General features: G+C 37.7%; 1 protein-coding gene across 2 annotated transcripts; it reads left to right on the forward strand.

The window, feature by feature from the left end:
* The first annotated feature begins 1,003 nt into the window (after window positions 1–1,003).
* On the forward strand, window positions 1,004–24,357 carry rps6kal (ribosomal protein S6 kinase a, like). Of its 2 annotated transcripts, XM_051128068.1 has the most exons (22): window positions 1,006–1,258; window positions 6,672–6,728; window positions 8,348–8,464; window positions 11,513–11,594; window positions 11,681–11,761; window positions 13,362–13,441; window positions 13,868–13,974; window positions 14,229–14,266; window positions 14,596–14,738; window positions 15,219–15,289; window positions 17,600–17,688; window positions 17,803–17,867; window positions 18,318–18,420; window positions 18,554–18,678; window positions 18,761–18,883; window positions 18,997–19,086; window positions 19,163–19,321; window positions 20,698–20,859; window positions 20,964–21,040; window positions 22,530–22,647; window positions 22,972–23,112; window positions 23,188–24,357. In XM_051128068.1, the coding sequence occupies exons 1-22, from the start codon at window positions 1,193–1,195 to the stop codon at window positions 23,314–23,316; spliced, it is 2,223 nt and encodes a 740-aa protein (XP_050984025.1). In that variant the 5' UTR covers window positions 1,006–1,192; the 3' UTR covers window positions 23,317–24,357. The 2 variants fall into 2 exon arrangements, 1 of the variants encoding a protein (XP_050984025.1); XR_007829091.1 differs by lacking the exons at window positions 22,972–23,112; window positions 23,188–24,357 and having other exon boundaries at window positions 1,004–1,258; window positions 20,964–21,117.
* Window positions 24,358–25,468: the final 1,111 nt, after the last annotated feature.

The raw sequence follows: 25,468 nt of genomic DNA on the forward strand, positions 1-25,468 counted from the left end.
TCCTCCCATAGAAAACTGTTATAAAGAATACACACTTGAGTGAGACTCTGCGTGTGTTGCGTTCATATTCTGGCCACATCTACTTGCCTGTAGTCTTTTCTGGTCTGAAATCATCACCACCAATATTCTGTTTATTCTGATTTTGAAATACCCTGTTTGTAAGGTAATTTTTCATTCTTACTACTGTTTGGCATTTACGCTTTTGGTGACCCGACAAGTCCCTGTTTCCATCCATCATGTTCTTTGCTTTGTTAACGTCATGCGCTCTGTATTTTGAAGAGACAGAAGGCCAAGTTTAATCACTATAATTTACAGATTTTAATTTTATGTTACTACATTACTAATGAGAAAACATAATGTAAAACATGTTTGTGTATATAATTAAAAATAAACTATTAAAAAATAATTTCAAAGCAGTAATTGATAGGCATGACAGCTCACTGGCCTAGGCTAAATGGTGAGTCACATATGGCAGATTTGACGCTTGTGCATGTTCACGGACACAGCTGAAAAGCTGAATGTAGATCCAACCATCCTCCAAACCGCTTATCCCTGGTAGAGTCACAGGAACGTTGGAGCCTCATCTTGGCATTTTTAAGATTCAAATCTTAACTGATTACTCCTGAAATTGTGTTTTACCATATAATACTCCACCACATTTGGAGTATTATATGATAAAACGCAATGTGTCTGATGTGCATGCAGTAGCATCTTACAGAAAGGGATAGTTCATCCAAAAATGAAGATTCTGTCATCATTTGCTCACCCTGAAGTGAACTCTATGAGTTTCTTTCTTGTGAAAATGTTTTGAAGAATGTGTGTAACCAACCAGTTTTTGGTCCCTGTTGTATTTTTCCCACTGTGGGTGAACTGACCCTGTAATCGTGCGTTCAGCTCTGTCCCGTGCTTTGTTTGTTCGTGTCCGAGTGCAGCAGTGCTCGGGATGTGGTTTAAAGGGATCGCGCTCCCTCTGATGGGGAAATCCTCCGTCGGGTTGCGTCACGGTGACGTCAGCGCTGGCGTCTTCAGCTGGCGCGGACAGAGACAGCCATATTTGTGCGGATCGGCGAGCGGAGCGGCCCGCGCGGTTCTATGGTCCGGCCAATCGCCCGCGTCACCTGATTTTAACGCGCATTTATCGGTCACACACGACGCAGAAATGCCTCGCGGGATAAGCCTCTAGTTCAACCACATGATATCCTTCGGCCCCGCGCAGGAGTCCTCGCGCAAAATGGAGGTGCAGAGCGTCAGCGGTGAGGTATGTCACATATATGACCGCGGTCACCGGCCGCTATCGATTATCGCTGACGTTAACGACAGCTTTGTGCGTTTTCGGTGATGTGAGCGAGCCTGTGTCCCTGTGGCGCGGGTGCGCGCGCGCAGTGTGGAGACTCGCGTGACGCCAGCGTTAGCTCGAGCTGTTAGCATGTGATGATAATAATGATGCTGAATCCTGCATAACACTAACGCGAACGAGGCTGCCGCCAGTGACGTCGTGTGTGTGATGTGTGTGAAACACGAGCGAGTGAGTGTGATGAGTTGTTGATGATGATGATGATGATGATGATGATGATGATTAGCCTGCGCTTGTTGATCGGATTCACCTTATGAGTCATGACTGACGCGCACGCGCGCACACAGCGAATGTCAGTGTAAACTATAAACGCCATCGATTCATGTCTGCTGTCACACTGATCGATCTGTCAATCTGCACTCAAAACATATCAACACTACAGCTTCAAACTGTTGTCAAATCTCCAACAAACTAAAAATCAGTTTGTATTCAGCAGTTGTTTTGTGGAGAAAAGTGTTCCTGTGCTTAACTTTCTATTTTTGTGAATGGTTAAAATGTCCAGAGCTGCTTTTATGAAATGTGACCCAGATCACAAAACCAGTCATAAGTGTCATTTTTTCTAAATTGAGAATTATACATCATGTGAAAGCTGAATATATAAGCTTTCCACTGATGTGTGGTTTGTTAGGACAGGACAATATTTGGTCGAGATATAAACTATTTTAAAATCTGGAATCTGAGGGTGCAAAAAAATCTAAATATTGAGAAAATCACCTTTAAAGTTCTTCAAATAGAGTTCTTAACAATGTATATGACTAATCAACAATTACATTTTCATACATTTACAGTAGGAATTTTACAAAATATCTTTATGGAACATGATCTTTAATTAATATCCTAATGATTTTTGCCATAAAAGAAAAATCAATAATTTTGACCCATACAGTGTATTTTTGGTAGACTGGTTTTGTGGTCCAGGGTCGCAAATAGTTCTTTATTTTAAAGGAGAGGTTCGCTTCCAGAACAAAAATGTATATAATGTATCACCCCCTTGTCATCCAAGATGTTCATGTCTTTCTTTCTTCGGTCTGAAAAAAAACAAAAACTTTTTTTTTTTTTTTTTTTTTGGAAATCATTTCAGGAATTTTCTACATATAGTGGACTGATATGGTGCCCGTGAGTTTGAACATCCAAAATGTAGTTTAAATGCAGATTCAGATGGCTCTAAACAATCCCAGCCGAGAAAAGAAGGGTCTTATGTAGCAAAACAATTGGTTGTTTTCTTAAAAAAAAAATATATATATATATATATAATAAATACTTTTTAACCTGAAATGCTCATTTTGTCTAGCTCTGCCATGCACATGTGTACTCAATCACAGTTAGAGCATGTCGAAAAAACTCCCGTCTTCTTCAACTTCAAAATCATCCTACATCACTGCAGAAGCACCGACCCAGTGTTTACGAATTGAACATGCAAAGAAGATCAAACACCCTTAACAAAAAAAGGTAAAACAGACATACCCTAACTGTCATGAACTGAAATGCACAGTTCTTCTTACAGGCTTTTTTATTATAGAAAATAACCGATGGTTTTGCTAGATAAGACCCTTCTTCCTCGGCTGGGATCGTTTAGAGCCTTTGAAGCCACATTTTAAACATTTTGGAAGTTCAAACTCGTGAGCACCATGGAACTCCACTGTATGGAAAGGAAGAAATCCTGAAATGTAAAAATGCTTTACGACTGATGAACATCTTGGGTGACAAGGGTGTGAGTACACTGGGGTACATCGGGTGAGCTGGTAGGGCTGCTGGAGGTGTGTAAGTGCTGTCAGTATTGAGTGCAGTGGTTTTAGTGTTGCTCTTCCTCACTGAGGATGATATCGCAATGAATTATCCGTACGTAGGATTTCTTTTTTTATTATTCATAGCAGTTGTGAAACACTGCTTTACTGTGTTTATTCTCTTATTCTGTGTGTGTGTGTGCTGGAAAGCATTTGATTCTTTTCTCATTCTGACTACTGGTCGACCATCATGGTACTAACGTCTCGTGCTGATACCTTAAAGCGCTTTTCCACGATCACATTTCCAGTTGCATTTCAACTTCATCACTGTTCAGCATGGTACAGTAACTATTTAGAGTTTATCCAGATATAGTATAGTCATGGCAGTGATCTAAAAAGTCAGTGTGTATGTTGTCAGTTTATTCACTTTTTTTAAAAATATTAAACCATCAAGTTTTTGTTTTGGCCGAATACACCGGGAGCTCTTCAGGTTTATAAACACTTCTCATCACAAATCTGTGGTGACATGGGTGGCACACATTGTGTTCCCACAGGCACGTTATAAGTGAGCCAAACTGAGAGCAGATGCAGAGATGGAGTTTGTGTGGAGAACAGAGTCACTGTGAGACACTGAAAACACTGCTATCATGAGCTGTGCACGAGTAAATGAACACAGTGACATGCTTGACTGTGAAACATGCATTGCATATGGTTCATTCATTCACAGCATTTGCGATGTGATAATTACACTAAGCCATAATGTGAGATATATATATTTTTTGATAGAGTTCTTTTTTAGAGTTATTCAGCCTCAAAAACAAGCAGAAGACTCTGCCAAGTGTTTTGTTTCGGGGGTCTCTGCAAAACATTACATTATAACACTTAATTGAGTCTCAAGAACTACCATTTGTGACTACACCTTAACCAGAAAATACATTGTATGGGTTTTTTTTTTTTTTTATGTCAAAAATCATTAGGATATTAAGTAAAGATCATGTTCCATGAAGATATTTAGTAAATTTCCTACCAGAAATATATCACAACTTAATTTTTGATTAGTAATATGCATTGCTAAGTGCTTAATTTGGACAACTTTAAAGGTGAATTTCTCAATAGTTTATTTATTTATTTATTTTGCACCGTCAGATTCCAGATTTTCAAATAGATGTATCTCAGCCAAATATTGTTTTATCCTAACAAACCATACATCAATGGAAAGCTTATTATTCAGCTTTCAGATTTTAAGTTTTCATGTTAAAAAAAGAAAACAAAGTTCCACATTAATTAATAAAAATGTAATTTACAAATGTCAAGTTTGTGACTTTTATTCATGTAGACTTTCGCTTCCAGGCTTGTGCTGACATAAATGCTTTATTTATTCAGAAACACGAGTACATAGTTTTTCATATCGGGCCGATGCTGATGTTTACATTTTAAGCTTTTATCAGCCGATTCCAATGACTTTCCAAAAATAATGTGTATCCCTAGATAAAAGTTTATTTGAGATTTAAAAATCATTCAAGTAAACTTGTCCACACTAATATATTTTTGTTTGAAGATGGATTTTAGCCTTCTGATTTTGTCAAGGAAAACAAAGCTATTTGAAAATGCTAACCAAAGTGTCTAAATTGTTAAATTGCGGTTGTGTTTAGATCAGACATAATGCTGATTGAGTGTGAGATTTTGCAGAAAAAAAAAGATCCTGATGGAAGAATAGAGTGTGAACTTTATTATGTCTGTTCAGTCTGTATTGTCTTGCTGAGCTTTTATTTAAAATGTTTGAAAATGCTAGTGTGGACAGAGTGTTTTAGAATAAAAACGCTGTTTTTAAACATGTCTGGATTAATGTAGATGCAACCTAAAGGAACGATGTATAGGCCAGTTGCGTTTCTATTGCTCAGGAAGAGTAATGGTAGAGAGACCAGCCTAAAAACATAAAGCACTCTTAATTTATGTCTTTGTTCTCTTGTATTCATTTGTCCTATTGCTTGCCATTGTTTTGTTTATTTTTATTTGATTGCAGACTGTTTACTTGTTTCCAGTAATCTTGAGAAAGTTTTATGTATCAAGAATTGTAAAATTAAACATTTGGTACTGTAAAAACTTGATTTCCAACAAAAATAACTATATCATTAGTATTAGTGGTCAAGTCAGTATTTCACCAAGCCTTTTTAAATAATGGCATTAGCCATTAGTTTTTTGGTTAATAAGTGTTTTTTTTTTTTTTTATATATATATATATTTTTATAAATATCATGGGGACTTTATTTTGACAACATCAAGAACACCATTTGACATAAAACTTTTTATTTGTTGTTGTTAGTAGGGCCCCATGAAATCTGTTATTTTTTCCCAAATTCTGTTTTTTTTTTTTTTCTTCCAAATTCTGTTTTTCCATTTAATTTGTCTGGATTCCGTTTTTTTTTTTTTTTTTTTTTTCAACCCCTTTTTAATGGTAAATTAAATTAATTAAAGATCATGTCTAATTAATTAAAATCATGAGACTTATACAATTTCACATCAATTTAATAAAGGTTTAATAAAAATTACGTTTAGGGCCTTGTTTAATGTTTTAGCGTGTCTAATTATGTGAATGCATACTTAAGTTATTCAAATTCATTCTTAAAATAGCCTCAGAAATTCTGTGTTGTGTATTTAAAATGTTCTGGTTATCAAATGAAGGCATACAACATTCATTTCATTTATCTTTAAATTATTGAAAACTTTTTTTACTATTAAAATGAAAACATGGAAGAAATATTGTGTGATTATACCCTAAAAAATAATGTTTGTTTCATTTTAGTAGTAATAGTAGTAATATATTTTGCCTGCTCCATTCATTAAAACAGAGACACGCAGAACATGCAGGATTCACATTTAAATGGTATATTTGCGGTGTAATATTTACAGATACTAGTCCATATTGCAGTTTGATTTAAGTGTAATGACCTAACATTACTTTTGATTAATTCATTCAAACTTTGACAAATTCCGTAACATTCTGCGTTATTCAGTAAATTCTGTTTTTATGACTGGATTGCATGATTCCCTCCACGGAAATCATAGGGCCCTATGTTAGTTAAAGTTATGTTTAATAATAACGCCTCCCAGCTTATTGTCTTTATTTACAGCCGTGTCTAATAAATTACTGCAGTGCCTAAAATATTATAAGACAGATTTTGTTTTTTTTGTTTTTTAACTGTAAGAATGTTTGAATATATTTATAATCAGCATTAGCCATGTTGGTCTGAATTTATGTTGGACTCATTGACATTTGTATTACTGATAAATTCACTTAATTCCTGTCACTGTTTATTTATTGATTGATTGATTGATTGATTGATTGAAGTTTCTGTGTGTGTTGGGATTTTTTTTTTTTTTTTTAAATCAAGACTTTTCAGAAAATATGAATAAAAATGTAATGGCAAAAGTTAGTTTATTAGATTGTTTAATCAACTAATCATAAAGCGTAATTGACTAATCGAGGAAAAAAAAATTCCATTGAATAAATAATCGTTAGTAGGAGCTAGTGACGTCTCACACTTATATACTTTGAGGATCCTGATGTGCTGTGTGTGATCTGTGTGTTTCAGGTGAATGGGCATCAGATGATGGATGAGCCGATGGAGGAGGAGTCCTACACACACTGTGTGAGTATCTGTCAGTCTCTCTCTGACTGGAGATCAGTGTTTCAACGTGTGGCTTTTTTAATGACCATCATCATCACAAATGTTTAGAATCTGCAGGTGTTTGAAAGTATTGGCATTTCAAACCCTCAAGTGATTTTAAGCCGTTCAAGTGCAAGAAGAAACAAAGAGTCTCCTCTCTGTCACAACTTCTTGTGCGAACAAAGTTATGTGAAAATCCCTGTCGTCGTGAGTATTCACATAAACAGAGTTTATGTAACTGAACGTAACCAGTTGCAAAGGAAATCAGATGTGTATCATTATGTTGGTTTGATAAATTGGGTCTTAAAGTGACAGCAGCTTAATATTCCTGCTACTGTATTTGACATTAATGTTAATCCAACAACAAAAGACAAAAAGAAAATCGCTCACGGCTTCTCCTAAATGACTTTTGTAGCTGCAACAAGAATTAAACTATATCTCATGAATACAGTGAAAACTATGCAGTGTTTTTATGTTTATATTGGATTACATAGTATCATATCTGTAGTATTTTTTATTGTGAAATGTCACAGGTATCTAAAATGTTAGTGTTGTAGCAACTGTGTACATTAGAATAGAAAGTTATAGGTTAAAAGAGTTAAAAATGTAACAACAGCTAAATGTGGTCTAGTGAAAATTTTGGCAGGGAAAGGAAAAGCTGAACCATTTGACCAGCCGGGCATAAACTGTAAGTGAAATAAAAGTTTATATGTAGAGGTGGGACGAGATGGTTATCTCAAATTTTATTATATGATATAATGTTCACAATTTGATATATCAAAACGTAGACAGCGGTAAGACGGAATATTGGGGTTTTTTTGGAAATGTTTCTGCAAACTGGAAATTAAAGTTTCTTGTCAGGATAAATTTCTCTAAAACACATTCAGTGCAATTAGTAAGTGTTTTCTCCAAATCAACTGCTTTCATTTGTTAGTCTGAAACTCTGACTGTCTATATTTTTAGTTAGTGAAAAATGACTACTAGAGTTATTTGTTTTTCAAATTGATTCATTTTAAAATTATTTTAATTTATGTAAAATAAATGACTTTTTTGCAGCAGTGGTGTGCATGTTGACTTGTGATGTATACAGAGGCCCCAAAAAGTATTTGGAAACTTACATGGTGTGAGATTTTGCAAAAAAAAAAAAAAATATATATATATCCTGATGAAAGAATAGAGTGAGAACTTTATGATGTCTGTTCAGCCGGTATTGTCTCGCTGAGCTTTTATTTAAAATGTTTGAAAATGCTAGTGTTTTAGAATAAAAATGCTGTTTTCAAATGTGTCTGGATTAATGTAGATGCAACCTAAAGGAAAAATGTATATGCCAGTCGCCCAGGGAGAGTAATGGTAGAGACCAGCCTGAAAAACAGAACATACTAAACCATGTTTAAAATATGTTTTGAATGTTAAGCTGATTAAAGTTCATCGTAACCAGTATGAATTACTTGTAAGGTTTAAGAAGTGCACACACACTGGGTGTCCGTCAGCAGAATCATGCAGCATCACACACTTGAAATGAAGGGTTATTTTTTTTTTTGCACTTTAAAAACTGTCCTCCAGACACTTGTCATGACGTGTGTGTGTGTTTGTGTGTGCAGGACGAGGGCGCTTATAAAGAGATTCCCATCACTCATCATGTGAAGGAGGGCTGTGAGAAAGCCGATCCCAGCCAGTTTGAGCTGCTTAAGGTTTTGGGACAAGGCTCCTTCGGGAAGGTCTGTGATTCTTTCACTTCATACATGTTAACAGCAGGACTGCGGCGGTGCATGAAATTCATGGTTTTGGATTCATTTTGTAAATGCAGTGTTTGCAGCAGTTCTTAATGTGAAAGTGCTCATTTGCATATAACTTCAGAATGACTGAAAAACTATCTAACATAGCTAGGGCCCTATGATTTCCGCGATGTGGACAACACGCACGGAATCGCGGACTCCAGTCATAAAAACAGAATTTACTGAATAACGCGGAATGTCACGGAATTTGCCAAAGTTTGAATTAATTAATCAAAAGTAACGTTAGGTCATTACACTTAAATCAAACCGCAATATGGACTAGTATCTGTAAATATTACACCGCAAATATACCATTTAAATGTGAATCCTGCATGTTCTGTGTGTCTCTGTTTTACTGAATGGAGCAGACGAGCGGTTTTGTTTACTACACACACTGAAGCGCGCGTGACGCTCGCCGTGATTTCAGCGTCTGTCGTCTCACTAAATGAGGACATAAATACATCAACAATATCTGCTGAGAGTCACTGCATGAGCATTTGACCATTCCACTTTAGGAAAACTAGCATCATATCATACACACACGGAAATGTAAAAGTAGACACGGCATCCCGTCAAAATAAACGTCCGGTTTAACTTGAAGAACTTGAACATTGTGCCAGAAATATATTACTACTATTACAACTACTAAAATGAAACAAACATTATTTTTTAGGGTATAATCACACAACATTTCTTCCATGTTTTAATTTTAATAGTAAATTCCCCTTTGTTTGCCAAAAAAAGAGTTTGCTTAATTTTCAATAAATGAAATTAATTTTTTATGCCTTTATTTGATAACCAGAACATTTTAAATACACAACCAGGGCTCAACGTTAAGGATTTTTTCTACTTTGGTGGTTCAAATTTTTACTTGCCCGGTCAAAGTTTTCACTGGCCCTACCACGAAAAAAATGTAAATGGTTGCTGTTATGATTGTTTTTGACTCATGTTATTTTTTATTTTAATAAATAAGCTTATATGACACCAAAACTTTACATACCAAATAAAATCGTACAGTTCTCGATTCCAATTTCAATACCTCACCTAAACCTATCAGCCTAACTAAAGTCCAAACATTATTTGTTTGTTCAGTTTTTTTTTTTTTTTTTTTTTGTTTTTTTTTAATTGTTATTAATATTTTATTAAAAATGAAAAGATGCTTTAGGAAAAAAAACAGCAGACAGACTGAAAGAATGCAAACTCAGTCTTATCCAGCAGGTGGCGCTTATGGAATACGGGAAGCGTGATATTACGTTTGTATGCTTACTGCTGTAAACAAAGCAGCTCTGTGTTTGTGAACACATCATACATGGGCAAATGAAAAGAAAACACAATGTAAACAGTCAGTTCCCCTCGCAGATACATTCTCATAAACCACAGTTTCAATATTTAGGATAATATTTCAATATTTCAGTATTAGGATAAAAAATAAAACGGATTTCATAGGGCCCTGCATAGAAGCATAATAACTGTTAGACATTAACAGTGTTGATTTCTGTTTCCTTATGGCTTCGCTATGACTGAGAATGCACACATATATGAAACAGAAGTCGCATTAACCAAAAATTGTCCGTCGTTGACAGAATTTTTTTTATCAGTGACGGAAAAATCTGAAGGCCGTCCGTCATTTTGACAGAGTACACTGAGGGTGATCTATTGTAAATTGTAGCTGTCCAGTTGGTGGCGAGTGCGCTCCAGTCTGGCAGCAGAGCACGGGACACAGAACAAAAACGAAACTGTCAGGAATGTTTTCCTGTGTGTTTGGTTACACACAGGCAGTACACAGAAGCTACAACGATCTGTCACGACACATTAAAGAGCACAAAAACAGTGTTTATTGCTTGAATTTCCTAATGAAATGGACAGAATTTGAAAGACTAAAAGATCGATTGTGATTTAAGAATTGATGTTGGTTCATTAAAATGAGAATCTATTAAAATCAAGAAATCAATTATTTTATCTGTTTATTTATTTTCTAAATGAATCCAGTCCTAGTCTGTTTGTTGTTTTTAAACACTGCGCTGTCAGCCTGTAGGTTCATGATTAAAAATGAAAATGTGAACAAAAATAAAAGCAATTAAATGTGTTATTGTAATTCAAATATGAAAATTGAAATGGTGGGTAATAATAATGACGGAATTTTTACGACCCTGTCCGTCAGAATGCGCAACCTCTGATCTGAACAAACCAAAAAAACATCTGAAAAAAAAAGTAAATAAAAGTGGTATTTTTACGTTTAATTCATATTTTTTCTCAACCTCAGTTCTGAAGTTTTAAATTATGTCTTATTTTTAATAAGCAAAAATCACAGAAATCAAAGTGTTATTTTCTTTTTTTAAGCTCTCAGTATTTTATCTGTGCCTTTAGCAAATTGATTGTGTTTTTGCAGTGCTGCAAACTGTGCTAAATAAATATGGTTTTGTTGTAGTTTGTGTTTTGATTTTAATTATAGTACATCTAAAAACAAAACAAAACAAAAAAATCTTTTCAGAACATCAGCATGATATCAACATTAATATAGAGTGGCTGATCATGTGCAGGGTTATTAATATTGCACAGCTCTGTATGATGGGCTGTTTGAAACGGTATTGTCACTGTTCATGGAAAGGGCGAGAGGGTCTTCGCAAGGAGTTGATTGTTGGCCCAGGTCCCGCATGCCAGTTTACGGTTTACTAGTATCCATCCTCTGTCAACTGCCTGTGGGATGCAACAGTCAAAAGAAATATTAAACATACCATTTTTCTTTTTATTCCAAAGAAAGGTGCCAAGCTTCTTTGCATCTAGATTCTGAGACAGTTGAACCGAACGTTGACAAAGTGCCTCACAATTTCACTCTGTCTCGCATTTGACATTTCTCAAAAAAGCTGTGTGAACAAGACCCATCGTATTCTGTTCTCATGTATGTTGATATTAGAGAATTTGTGTGTTTGCTGTCGTTTGTCCACGTAAACCGGAAGGCGATCTGCGATCTGTGATCTGTCCTGTCCTCAGGTGTTTTTGGTGCGGAAGTTGATGGGTCCGGATGCCGGTCAGCTTTATGCAATGAAGGTGCTCAAAAAAGCATCTTTAAAAGGTTAGTGAGCGTGTTCATTCGATGTCAACACATTTCTGTGATGATATGCTCATGTTTATTCTTCATTTGTGTGTGTTTTGTTGCAGTGAGGGACAGAGTTCGCACTAAGATGGAGAGAGATATTCTGGTGGAGGTCAATCATCCTTTCATTGTGAAGTTGCACTATGGTAAGACTCCTGGAGAAACCACCCGAGTGATAGTTATAGGGTTGTTTGACAAGATGTAGCATTCTTACAGACAATTAGCAAAGAAAACTTACTGCATTTGTTGGTATTGTCTGATTCTGGTGCTAGAAATCCATGAATTTGGGATAAGCCATTCTGAAGTGTAAAGAGAAGAGCATTTTCCAGATCTCTTGATCTCTTGAACTTACCGTTTCTTTTGCGGAAAACTGTGGTCATATAATGAAGACACTAAAGATCTTCACAGCAACCTGTCAAAATAAAAGTTTGGTTTAACCTGACGGTCAGAAATATAGTAATATATTAATTAATGTAAAGATAGTAGTAGTACTACTACCACTGCTAATAAAAATATTATTAAAACGATGAAGAAAAAAAAGAAATAATGGCTAATAATAAGTTAATTCTATATCAAATCTCATTATCCTTTATAAATTCATTAGACATGCTTTTGATTATTAAAATGTAATGAAAAGATTAAATTCTAATCCAGAAAGTGAATGGAAAACAGAGATTCACAAACAAAACTGAATTTGAGAAAAATAATCAGTTCATATTTCATAGGGCCTCATAGGGTTAAACTTTTAATAAATTGCTTTCAATTAATTAGACATGCTTTTTGATAAATATATTTTAATGTTAACCATTAAAATAGTCTAAAAAAAATTCAAATGGAATTTAGGAAAAAATAAAACAGATTTCACAGGGTCCTCTTTAATTCATGTGTGTCTTTGTTTTATTGTAGTTGTCCTTTAGTTTGTTACTTGCATCTAGGTTCTTATTAATAACAAAGATAAAATAACAAAAAATGACTGTCATGATATAAATTGTTGTGAAATAAAATTACTATATTATGAAATAAGATTTGATTTATCTTTCAAGCGAACTTACCAATATAGCACAGATCTCCACATGCCTGTAGACTCGGTGGATGTTCACTATAATCCTGTGTAGTGGCACTGCCACGTGATTATTATTATTTTATTTATTTTTATTTTTTTAAGAGGGGATGACATGCTTTGTTTTAACAGATAAAATAACTGTGATCTCCATTTGGATCATCTATTATTCAATCACTTTTCCTGTTGTTCTATGTTTTTTTCGCAGTATCAGTTCAGTAGCAGTATTGTGATAGTTTAGTCAGGTATCATAACAAAGTCAAAATGTTGGTATCGTGACAACACTAGAATACAGCATCACTTTCTATTTCAAACTATTATATTCTTTTTGTTAATTTTGTGCCATTGTAATTCAGACACAGAGCCTGGTTTGGTGAGCCCTGTGTGCAGCTCTGTCCAATGATCATTTGAGCACATTTTGCTGAAATCTGCACATTACAGACTGTTTTCTTTGCACAGAAGTTTTGAACATCACTTAAGCTCAGTGACTTTGTAAATGTGACTCTGAAATATGGCTGGCAGAAAATCTAGTTGTAGTGGATACATCATGTGTAGTTAAAAAAAACAATGTGAAGTACTTCAGTACAGTGAACAGACTTGAAGGAACAGTTTAAAAGTGATTTTGTTCATGTACTTGCTTTATGTGTTTGTTTCTCATGGTGTTTTTTCCCCCCTCTCTCTCACAGCCTTTCAGACAGAAGGGAAACTCTATTTAATTTTGGATTTTCTCAGGGGTGGGGATGTATTTACTCGTTTATCCAAAGAGGTAAGCATCTCTTGTTCTCCTCTAACCGTTTCTGATTTATGCTCTTGATGTTAACAGACTAACAGCTGCTCTTATCATTTTCTTGTATTGCTATTTTCCAGTAGTTGCTTGTTTTGTAATAATGTTCAGATGTCTGATAAAGCGTAACGTCCCCTGCCAAAGTTTCATTTGTGATACGACTAGAAAATGACACGCGTCCCAAATTTTGCACCAAAGTTATGCACGTGCTTTAATGCATTTGACTGAACAGATTTATGCTTTAATGCTGTAATGTGTTGGGCTCTGCAGATTTTTTCCCAATCCCCCCCAGTCACAATCCTAATCAAATATGTTTGGCTCCTTTCCGTCTCTGTCATTATGATGATGTGCATTGTAATGTGGTGTGTGATCTTTGATGAGAGAGTAAATCTGTCCAGTTCTTACTAGGTTATGTTTACAGAGGAGGATGTGAAATTCTACCTTGCAGAGCTGGCCCTTGCATTGGATCATCTACACAACCTAGGCATTGTTTACAGAGACCTGAAGCCTGAAAAGTAAAGTATCCCCCTTCACCTCTCTGCTTCTCTCTCTTCTCTCTGTGTGTAGAGTAGAAACCACGCTCACTCTCTGTCTCTCTCTGGCTTTCACCTGCCCTCTCTGTTTGATCTTATATTGAATACGGATGGATTTACATGACAGAACCAATGTTCAAGATTGTAATCGAGAGGTTTTGCATTTTGTTTGTTGACTCTTGTTTAGTTCATGTATTTTTGTATCTGTATTGGAGAAATGTGGTCTTAATTTTCAGCATTTTGCTTGATGAAGCTGGACATATCAAGTTAACAGGTACGTACCGTTGTCCCCTTACTACACATCAGTTCCCTGCCTGTTGAACTTGTGCATGTAGATATCAGGCAAATTTATAATGAATGACATCTACTGTTAGCGTCTCACCCTCAATGCTTTAAAATGATTGCGTCATGTATGGTGTGTTTGTGTCATGATGGGGTTGTTCGTCAAACTCTGCTGCCGGAGCTCCGTCGGCTCCTGCCTGTAGTTTTCACGTTATCCTGATGATAAACTCTGCAGGAAAGTGACTCCAGGAGCAGAGTTCGACACCCCTGATCTACCTCTGTGATGCAAGTGTGACAGATGTGCTGCTGTGCCTTTTCCAGACTTCGGGCTCAGTAAAGAATCGGTAGATCAGGACAGAAAAGCGTACTCGTTCTGTGGCACTGTGGAGTATATGGCCCCTGAGGTGGTCAACAGGAGAGGTCACACGCAGAGCGCTGACTGGTGGTCTCTCGGCGTCTTAATGGTAGGACCTTAAGGACTTTGCTTCTCTCGTAATGAGCATGTTTGGAAAATGTGACGCTGTATATGCAACACCGTTCTGTGAAGACAAGGAACAAGGTGCAGCATGTCAGCATGGAATCCACTCTCAGCTGAAGCGCAGCTGTAGTCTGTAGTAGAGTATAACCGATAATTGGTTTTACCAAGATTTTTGTGTCATGATTTCCTCTCCCTTGTGACGTTCTAAACCTGTATGACTTTTTCCTCCTGTGGAACACAAAAGGACATATTTTGAAGAATGTTACTAACTGTTTTGGTCACCGTTGACCTCCACTGTCTCGCGTGCTGAGACGTATGATGTTTCTTTAGTGTGTCGTACCCAGTGAATTTAATGAATAAAAATATTTGCATTGATTATTGCTTTGATAATTTAACCAAATAAATGTGTCTGGTTGATTTGGCTTGTTTGACAGTCATGGATTGATTGACTGATTTTGTTTTCCAGTTTGAAATGCTGACGGGCACATTACCGTTCCAAGGAAAAGACAGGAACGAGACTATGAACATGATTCTTAAGTAAGTGTGGCTGTTACAACAAGCCAGTCTGTGTGACACTTGATTGGTCAAATGTTTTGTCAAGGCTGGCAAACTGAAGATCCAACGACAAACACGTTATCAACCAATCACAGTTAAAGGGATAGTTCACCCCAAAATGAAAATCAGCCCATTATTTATTTACTCACCCTCCAGGCATCCTAGGTGTATATGACTTCCTTCTTTCGGGTGAATCCAGTCGGAGTTACATTCAAATAATTCCTGGCACTTCTAAGCTTTATCATTGCATGTTTCTCTTCATCAGTCCAAAACAAGTCTAATAAATTGCATCCGTCCATAATAAAAAGTGCCTCATACGGCCCTGGGAAGTGAATAAAGGCCTCCTGTAGCGAATCCATCCATTTTTGTAAGAAAAATATCCATGTTTAAAACGTAATAACCACTTTTTCACTAGCTTTCGCCAACTGGTCATACATGGAAGCAGCTCCAGATGATGACGTAGGACATTGGCATCACGCCGGTCTTAAACTTCGTTTAATAATTTTTGCCAACAATGTTTATTTTTTACAGATGAAAATGAGACAATAACAAAACAGAAGCTCATTTTGAATGACAAAATCTATGGCAAAAATATAGTGACGATTTCATCACTGAATAAAAATTAGACAAAAATGTTAGGGAAGGACGATTTGGGAAAAGATTCATTCAGAATGGATCTGCTGCGTCGTTAGGAGATTAGATGCACACATTTGAACTGTAACAGCCTATTAATCTAGCTGGCGGGACATAAGATGGCATTTGCTGCAGGTCTCATCAAACGTTCAAAAATAAGAGTTAGTAAGAGAAGAGCAGACATATGGATACATTTGACGACACAAAAGAAGTCAATTCGGTCAGTTTTTTTTTTTATTATAGACACTGAAGCAGCACCTCTCACACAGCGCACGAGTACTCTTTTACGGAAAAATGCACAGAAAGATCCGAATTGTCTGTTTTGAGGAGTATTCACGTAAACGCGCTCGGTTATGCCTTAAGTGAATGTAAACGGTTGGGTGACCATCAGACTTGTCAGATCAGTACATTGCATCCGTGTATCCGGTTTTAAAGGGACAGCAGCCTAATTTAGTTGCTATTGTCTGTGGCATTGATGTTATTTAAGCAACAAAAAAAAAGACAGAAAAAGCACTACTGCTCTTGACATCATCACTTTAGTAGCCCTAATAAAGATGAATCTAAATGTATTTATTTAAACATGTCTGCTTGAAAGAATGAAGAATGTGGTAAACGAGTTGTTATAAAGAATGCTTAATTAGTCTATATAACTACTGACATTTCTTTGAAAAGAAGACCATATTCTTGTTTATTATGAGAAGTGGTTTCATTTAATTTTAATATAAAGGCGTGTTATGTGTTAAATCTGTGCCCATCAGGGTAAAACTTAATATCAAACCTATTCAATAAGTTTGGTCATTTTAGTGAAATGCTTAATAAATGCATTACACTGTAAATGAACCCATTAGATTTTAGCTGACTAAATCTACTGTAGATTTCGTTGACTAAAATCTTATGAAATAAAATGTGACTAAAACTAAATGCCATTTTAGTCAAGAGACTAAGACTAAATCAAAATTTGCTGTCAAAATTAACACTGCGTTGTGCATGTGCCGCTCAAGTGATTAATGCGAACGTGCTGTGGAGAGAGGTAAACACAACACTTTATCAGGAATTACGAGGATTTGTAAAGAAAAATGTCAGAGGAAGTCGATATAAACCAAGAGGAGACTGGTTTTCCTTTGTTAAAGTAAGAAAATTTTGCTTCCTTTGCTCCTGTAATGCAATGCCGACGCCCTACATCATTCGCCCCGACAAAGGCTTTCGTGCTGTGTATGACCAGTTGGTGCAAGTTAGATTAAAGTGATTATTACATTTAAAACATGGATATTTTTCTTACAAAAACATATGGATTTGCTATAGGAGGCCTTTTTCACCCCCAGAACCATGTGAGGCACTTTTTATTATGGACGGATGTACTTTATTGGACTTGTTTTGGACTGATGAAGAGAAACACCCGCCTGTTGCCGTTATAAAGCTTGAAAGAGCCAGGATAATTTTGAATATAACTCTGACTAGATTCATAGATTCATCAAAGAAAGAAGTCATATATATCTAGGATGCCTGGAGGGTGAGTAAATAATAGGCTAATTTTCATGTCTGGGTGAACTATCTCTTTAATTTGTTTAGTGATCATGATGACTATACACACAAAATTGGTAATGTTGTGATATTTTATTTGTTTATTTTCCCCCGCTCCTGTTTGTTCCTGCACATCAGAGCAAAGCTGGGAATGCCACAGTTTCTAAGTTTGGAAGCACAAAGTCTTTTACGAATGCTCTTCAAAAGAAATCCATCAAACCGTTTGGGTAAGTCCACCGGCGTTTCTCTTCATGTTCTGTGAACGAAAACACTAGGCTTTGGCTTGTTGAATTGTAATAGAAACGGAGTGTGATGTAATCACCATAACCGCTCTGTTCCAGGAGCTGGTCCTGACGGAGTGGAGGAGATCAAACGACACGCGTTCTTCTCCACCATCGACTGGAATGTAAGTATCCGTTATCCCAGCACTTCACGCTTCTCTCAGCGTAGTGTCCTGTCCTCCATCACTGTGTGTGTGTGTGGCGGCCGTCCAGACGGTGAGCCAGATCATGCTGTGTTTGACTAATGGTCACAGCCAGAAACATCCGAAAGTCCAAACGGTGTTCCATTGACCCTGAAGAGGTGAAGAACCCCTTCCCAGAGAGAGCTTCATCAGTCCGACCCGCCTCAGTCGCAGATTATATTTAGTCAGCATCAAATCAGAATGAACCCATTCACATCCCCCATGATAGCTCTGTCGACTGCAAACTTGCGTCCAGCTCTGATTCCAGTGTCAGTAAAAACAAAATCCAGTCCAGAATGCCCTGCTACATTGAGAAATCTGTCAGAAGTACCATCTTTCAGGCTGATTTATCAGGCTTCACCTACTTGTGTTTGTGTTTGTTTGTGACTGTAGAAACTGTACAGAAGAGAACTTCAGCCTCCATTCAAACCTGCTGCAGGGAAACCAGACGACACCTTCTGCTTTGACCCAGAATTCACAGCCAAAACTCCCAAAGGTGCAGTGGAGAGCATGTTCTGGATAGATCACATGAGAGCGAGTGCTGACGAATCCATCTATTCTGATATTCCTGCTAGAGATGCTGTGATGGCTTGAGTTATGTTGTGTGTGTGTGTGTGTGTGTTGGACAGATTCTCCAGGCATTCCCCCCAGTGCAAACGCTCACCAGCTCTTCAAAGGCTTCAGTTTTGTGGCTCCAGTCTCTCTGGAGGAAAGCAAAAGTGCCCCGCTAGTCAACATTCTCCCCATAGTGCAGGTAAATCATTAACATCTCTTTATGTTTTTAGTTAGTTATGTGTGTATTATTTGTTTATAAATATACACGTGTGCCGTGTCAGATGCACGGAGGCTCGGCTCAGTTTTCAGACGTGTACGAGCTGAAGGAGGACATCGGCGTGGGTTCGTACTCCATATGCAAGCGCTGCATACACAGGGTCACCGCCATGGAGTTTGCTGTGAAGGTAAGACATCGACATCTCAAAACAACCATTACTGATGCCTCAATCGGTCTGTCCTACAACATGCACGAACACTATTGCTCTGGTGTAATGTCTTCACTGTTTGTGTTAAACAGATCATTGACAAAAGCAAGCGAGACCCGTCAGAGGAGATCGAGATCCTGATGCGGTACGGCCAACATCCCAACATCATCACACTGAAGGACGTGAGTGACGCCGCTCTGATCTCCAGCTCATTCAGCCGTGTGTGCGTCTGACTCATTGTGATTGTGTGTGTGTCAGGTGTATGACGAGGGCCGTTTCGTGTATCTGGTGACGGAGCTCATGAAGGGCGGCGAGCTGTTGGATAAGATCCTCAGGCAGAAGTTCTTCTCGGAGCGAGAGGCCAGCGCTGTGCTCTACACCATCACCAAAACTGTGGACTACCTGCACTGCCAGGGGGTGAGAGACACAGACGCTTAGTCTCTATACACATTATGTTTAACAGAAGAGCAGCGTGGCCACTGTTACCATGAATGTGTGAATTGTCTGGTGTCAGCTGCACAAAACATTTTTACAAAAACAGTATTGCAAAGTGATACTTGTTAACATGTTGTTTTAATTCCGCAATGTAATCATGGGTGGTTGTGTCCGTTCTGGCGCTTCTTCCCATTTCTGTAGGACATGATAGTTTAGTGATGTAATTATCTCACACATATATTCTTGCAATAAACCAGGCAAAATTGCGTATGATCTTGACAGCCAGTGATTGCAAAAAATGCAGATAAATAGCCATTTAAATACTGTAGTGCAAAACTGTTTGAGGACAAAAATACTCTTGGAGTTCCAGAGGAAACTGATAAATCCTGAGGTGTCAGATGCTGCCAAAGTCTTAACTATTTTTTGCAGGGTTTGTACAAGGCAATATTAAAAATTGAAAATATTAATATTTCTAAGGAGGTGCTTGAGTAATTAAAACACAATGTATCTAAGAAATAAGTTTTTAATTTTGTCAGTAAACACCTTTTCACACTGTTTTACACAGGTCAAGCCAGTGGTAGTACAGATAAAGGTGCCAACAAACTGAATCAATTGAGTCATTTATGCTGGAACCGCTCCGATTAATTCAAACTCGTGACTCAATCATTCATTTCAAGCAATTCACTAGCAAAAACCAGATCAAATTAAAAGAGCCATTCATTTTCAAATTGCGACATCACTTGTAACAATTTTAAAAAGCACCTAGTGATTGGTGAAACAGAGTTTTTTGAAACTCTGAATCAGTTAAACCATTGTGTTGCAAAATGATTCACTCTTTCAAAGTGCTTCGATCGAAGCGATTGACTTAGATCGGAATGGGTTCGTGAATCATTTCACATTAAATGATTCAAATCAAATGATTCACAATACGCGAAGTTCTGATCTGGGTGAAGTGATTCGTGATCCGAGTCCTGACCGGAAATGATAAGCTTCTTCAGAGCGTGGATCATGAATCATTTGATTTAGATTGGAACTTTAGTGCGATTTCGCTAATCTTTTTTTTTTTTTTTTTTTTTTTTTTGAACAGTTGAAAATATCAAACCATTAAGTATACACAAATACAAATACAAAATTAATCTTTTTTTTTTTTTTTTTATTAGTACATTTTAGTGCTTAAAGTCCTTGAAAGTCCTGGAACTTCATTTTACAGTATCTGTACGAACCCTCTTCTTAGTTTTAACAGTCTACTTGATAAATATAAGCCAGCATTATTGTCAAGTGCAGTTTGAGTCTGGACTGAGCAGCAGACTGGACTGTTTGCAGATGCTTTTGTGGTGATGGCTCTGCTCCTCATGCAGGTGGTGCACAGAGACCTGAAGCCCAGTAACATCCTCTACATGGACGATTCGGGAAACCCCGACTCCATTCGCATCTGTGACTTTGGCTTCGCCAAGCAGCTGAGAGGAGACAACGGGCTGCTGCTCACTCCCTGCTACACCGCAAACTTCGTGGCTCCTGAGGTGAGGAATCAGCAGCTCCGCATGTACAGCGCTGAATGTCCAGAGCGTGTCTGAACTGAAGTGCACTGACTGACCCTCGTTCACGTGTTTCTGGCGTGCTGTAGGTGCTGATGCGGCAGGGTTACGACGCGGCCTGTGATATCTGGAGTCTGGGAGTCCTGCTCTACACCATGCTGGCGGGGTCAGTGTGACATCAGCGCTGTTCTGTTATTGACATCAAATCCAAAAAAGTAACAAAAGTACAGATGAATTTGAGAGGTGCATCTTGTTCTTACCACAGCAATTTAATTAATTCAATTAAAATTAAAATAGAGTCACGGGCACAGTGTGCGGTCTATAGAGGTCTTTTCGGTCCGGTTTCATGAAAAATATAGACATAAAATAAACAGGTTATTGACTGGTTTTGACAGGTGCTTAAAGTGCTTGAAGTACTTGAATTTGACTTTAAAATTTGAAGCCTGCAAAACCCTTGAAAATAGCAATATTCCTGAAGAGGTACTTGAAAACTGCTTGAATTATTTAAGGGATCTGTGAAATGAATATTTAATTGTTTTAATCTTTTCATGTGAAATTCAACAATAAATAATAATAATTTAAAAAAACATCCCTTTTTCAGATAACGTCATAAAACTAGTGAGCTAAGCCAGTAGTAGCACTGACAATTTCGTGTACTCATGGCTAAAGATGCAAAAAGAGAAATAGACGAACTGAATCAATTTAGAGAGTCATTTATGCTGGAACCGCTCTGATTCATTTTTGGATTTCAACATAACTTGTAAGGATTTTAAATATCACATACTCGAAACTCCGAATTTGTTAAACCATTGCATTGCAAAATGATTCACTGTTTCGAAGTGCTGCAATCAGATCGTGTATTGCGAATCATTTGATTCAGATCGGGACTTCAGAGCTGGCTCGTGAATCATTTCACAAATTGAATGATTTGTGGTCCATGCTCTGAGTTCTGATCTGAAATGATGGTTTGAATCATTATTCAGATCAGAACTTCGGAGTGCGGATTCCAAATCATTTGATTCAGAAATGATTTCAGAGCAGGTTCATATTTTTTATTGAACACTAGAAAACATCAAAGCATTAAGGCAGTACAGTTATAAAAATGAACGGAAGGAAGAAAGAAGTATACACATACAAATCCGTTGAGAAAATTAACCATAGTTCTACTATACTAAAATGGTAGTAACCATGTTGTTTGTACAACTACAGTTTTACTGCAAACTATGGTTAATTTGTGGTTACCATAGTAAACTATAGTAACCATGTGTTTTATTAGTATATTTTTTTTATTTACTTTTTTTTACAATTTCAAGTATAAGACATTGTTTGATAATTGAGGTCTCTAATAAAGTAGTGCTTTAAAAGTCCTTGCAAGTCCAGGAACTTTATTTTACAGTATCTGTACGAACCCTGTTTTCAGCTTTTTAAAATAACGATTTTGCTCTGGAACAACTAAAACCTTGTCACAGTTTTCTAATACATTCTGCAAAACAAAAAAAAAGTTTCCTTATTGGTAAAATGATTGGGTGCATTGCATTAAAAAAAAATGCATGGAAACTTGGCTGTGGATTCTGAACTAACCTGATAAGGCCTTTTTATATGGTTAAATGAATGAAAACACACGTGAATGCTGAATCGTCTGTTTGTCTGTGTAGGTACACGCCCTTCGCCAACGGACCCAACGACACACCGGAGGAGATTCTGTTACGCATCGGCAGTGGGAAATTCTCCCTGAGTGGAGGAAACTGGGATTCGGTGTCTGACTCCTCAAAGGTAGCAGAGCAGAGTTGAGATGTCTTCATGTCGCATCACAATTCAACATTTTTCCTAGTTTCAAATATATATGTTGCACAGCGAACAGTCAGTTGTTGGCTTACATAATATAAGAGTCCATAGTGATGATTGGGATTGCTTGCAGTAGCTCAGAGAACTCAAGCTAAAAAAAAAAATTTAATGAAGTTTAAGTGTTTGTATGGTCATTTGAGGGCTTTTTAGCAGCTGCGAAATCCCGTCAGTGTCTGTGCACACTGGGTTTTGAAGCGAGTGTATCATTTGAGAGGTTGTGTGTGTGTGTGTGTGTGTGTGTGTTGTTTGCAGGATCTGCTGTCTCATATGCTGCACGTGGACCCTCATCAGCGATACTCCGCCGAACAGGTACTGAAACACTCGTGGATCGCCTGCCGGGACCAGAACCCGCACTTCCAGCTCACGCGGCACGAGGCGCCTCATCTGGTCAAGGTACGGCACGTTTCTCAATCCATACCCGCTCCTCAGATGCCGAAGCGTTGCTTGAGCGTGTGGTGTGTCCCGTAGGGAGCAATGGCCGCCACGTACTCGGCGCTCAACCACAAGACGTGTAAGCCGGTCCTCGAGCCCGTCGCCGCCTCCAGTCTAGCCCAGCGCAGGAACATGAAGAAGCTGACGTCTACAGACATGTCGTGAAGAGCCCGACGCCAGCCTCCTCTCCAGTTCCCGTACGTGACGCTTCAGGGAGCGCGCCGCATTCGAAGAAAACGCACGAAAGCCCTTCTGTTTCTCTCTGGTAGAGTGAAGAACACCAGCTCCATCTCTCCATCCCGTCTGAAGTGTTTCACGTGTTAGCGAGCCGTTCGGATGTTCTTGCCCTCCGCGCCCGGTGGATCTCCTGAAGAAATGTCCAGGTCATAAAGTCCGCATGAGTTGCGGGAAGCCTGTCTTTGTAGGACCTTTAAGAACATTTTGTGACAATCGAGCCCTTTTTCCCCACAGATGTTCAGTGATGAATATCAGGATTGGTTTTCACTAAATTCTCCAGAATGTGTTGTAACACACACAACCGTGTCTTTTGAATGCTTCAGAGGTTAAAAGTATTAACTGCATTAGACGCAGATGAAGTGAGAATTAAATCTGCTGATTTGTCAACAGTGGTAGCGTGCAAAAACATCCTAACGGTCCTAAAAACAGGCTTGTTTTTCCTGACGCGCGGTACGGTTGCGACCTGCACATTTCTCGGCGTTCTCCGTTTGTAAGCCACTTCCTGTCCCGTTAGTGTTGCGAACCACATGGCATTACCTCAGAAGCACTCAGTGTTAGCGTTTGTTCAGCTCGATGTATATAGACTCATTCTTCATGTTTGTGTGGATCCTTGAGCACATTTGCACTGAGGCTTGGCAGGTCGTTGCTCGTGCGAGACGTTTCCTCTCCCTCCGTCTGTTCCCGTCTCGGACCGCTCTTTGCCTTTTGTTGAATGGGAAGTACATGAGCAAAAGGTGAAGAAATAGATCTATATTTATAAAATCGAATGAGGTGAATGAATGTAGATGAGATTGAATCCACAAAACCGCATCTCTCTGCTCCAGATGGAGGGGAAAAAAATTATTCCATACAACTTTTTAAAGACATTGTGGAAATTGTATCATATTGTATTTATTTCACTTATTTTTAAAATTTTATTTTTCTTTCAGGTGATGTACATATTGACATTAAAGAACATTATTGACATGATGCTCTTCTTCTGTGTTTCAATTCAGTCGAGATCAATCAAACAAGAAGAAATGTAGGGTTTTATGGTCAGTCACAGTGAGCAGCTGAGATTTTACTCAGATTTTGACTTGTCCAGCATCTAAACATCATGTAAGTTCATATCTTCACCAAAGAAGATCTGGAGAAAGCTGTCTGTTAGTATCCTTCTTTATCTTTTTTTTTTACATTTACATTTGTTCTTTCAGCAGACACTTTTATCCAAAGCAACTTACAACTTAAGAAATACAATCAATTAATCATAGAGAGGCAAGTAAACACAGGAAGTGTTTGTAATACAGAGTTTCAGACATTGTTCAGATTAGTACAAGCTAGAGATGGAGGGGTGAAGGAAATGGATTGCAGCAGTATTTGTGAGAGTCTTATTTTATGCCAGCATGACAACACCTCTGCACACAAAGCGAAAATCAGTAAAATATCCATGTTTTTGAGTTTTGTTACAAAGACTTAAAAAGAGGCCAGATTACAACTACTAAATGACAGAAACACACCCCTTCTTATAAGATAAAGTGAAACTGTCCATTTTTTTTTCTGCTACCCATTGCTTTTCCAGCATCTTCTGAATACTTGACCTCGATGTGAAAAGACAGACCTCAACATCATCAGTTGGAAAAAGGTCAAATATACAGAAGATAAAGAACCCAGTAAATCTGTAACTGCATCCGGAGTTCTAAACATGTAAGCAAATAAATAAATAACGGAGGCGCAGTTTATTAGTATTTATGCACACGAGCACTGAAGATGAAGACCTGAGAATAATCAGTGTCAGGTTAATGCATTACAAGTAATCAGATTGCTTAGAGTAATTAGTAAAGTAACGCATTACCTTTTTAATTCACAGTAAAATATTAGTTAATTTTTCAAATAAGTAACACCAGTTACTTTGTTTTCCCGTCTCATTCCGCAATCCACAATGGCAGATCTGATGCTGATTTTACTTGCATTGATGGTTTCGGTGTGGCGGTTCCCAGGCAATTATTTTAGTTCAATTGTCGTGTACCGGCCAGTTACCCCAAGAGCTATGCACCCACATATTATGGTAAATGTAGCATCTACTGTATGTGAAATGTTGGTA

This window comes from Labeo rohita, chromosome 14 (genome assembly GCF_022985175.1).
Source record: "Labeo rohita strain BAU-BD-2019 chromosome 14, IGBB_LRoh.1.0, whole genome shotgun sequence".
NCBI lineage: Eukaryota > Metazoa > Chordata > Actinopteri > Cypriniformes > Cyprinidae > Labeo > Labeo rohita.

Excerpts from the sequence above, each read along its gene's own strand:
- rps6kal (XM_051128068.1), top strand. The coding sequence starts at position 1,193 with ATGATATCCTTCGGCCCCGCGCAGGAGTCCTCGCGCAAAATGGAGGTG. Across the intron at positions 8,465-11,512 it reads GACAAGGCTCCTTCGGGAAG|GTGTTTTTGGTGCGGAAGTT; the intron begins GTCTGTGATTCT and ends TCCTGTCCTCAG. Across the intron at positions 18,884-18,996 it reads CCATGGAGTTTGCTGTGAAG|ATCATTGACAAAAGCAAGCG; the intron begins GTAAGACATCGA and ends TGTGTTAAACAG.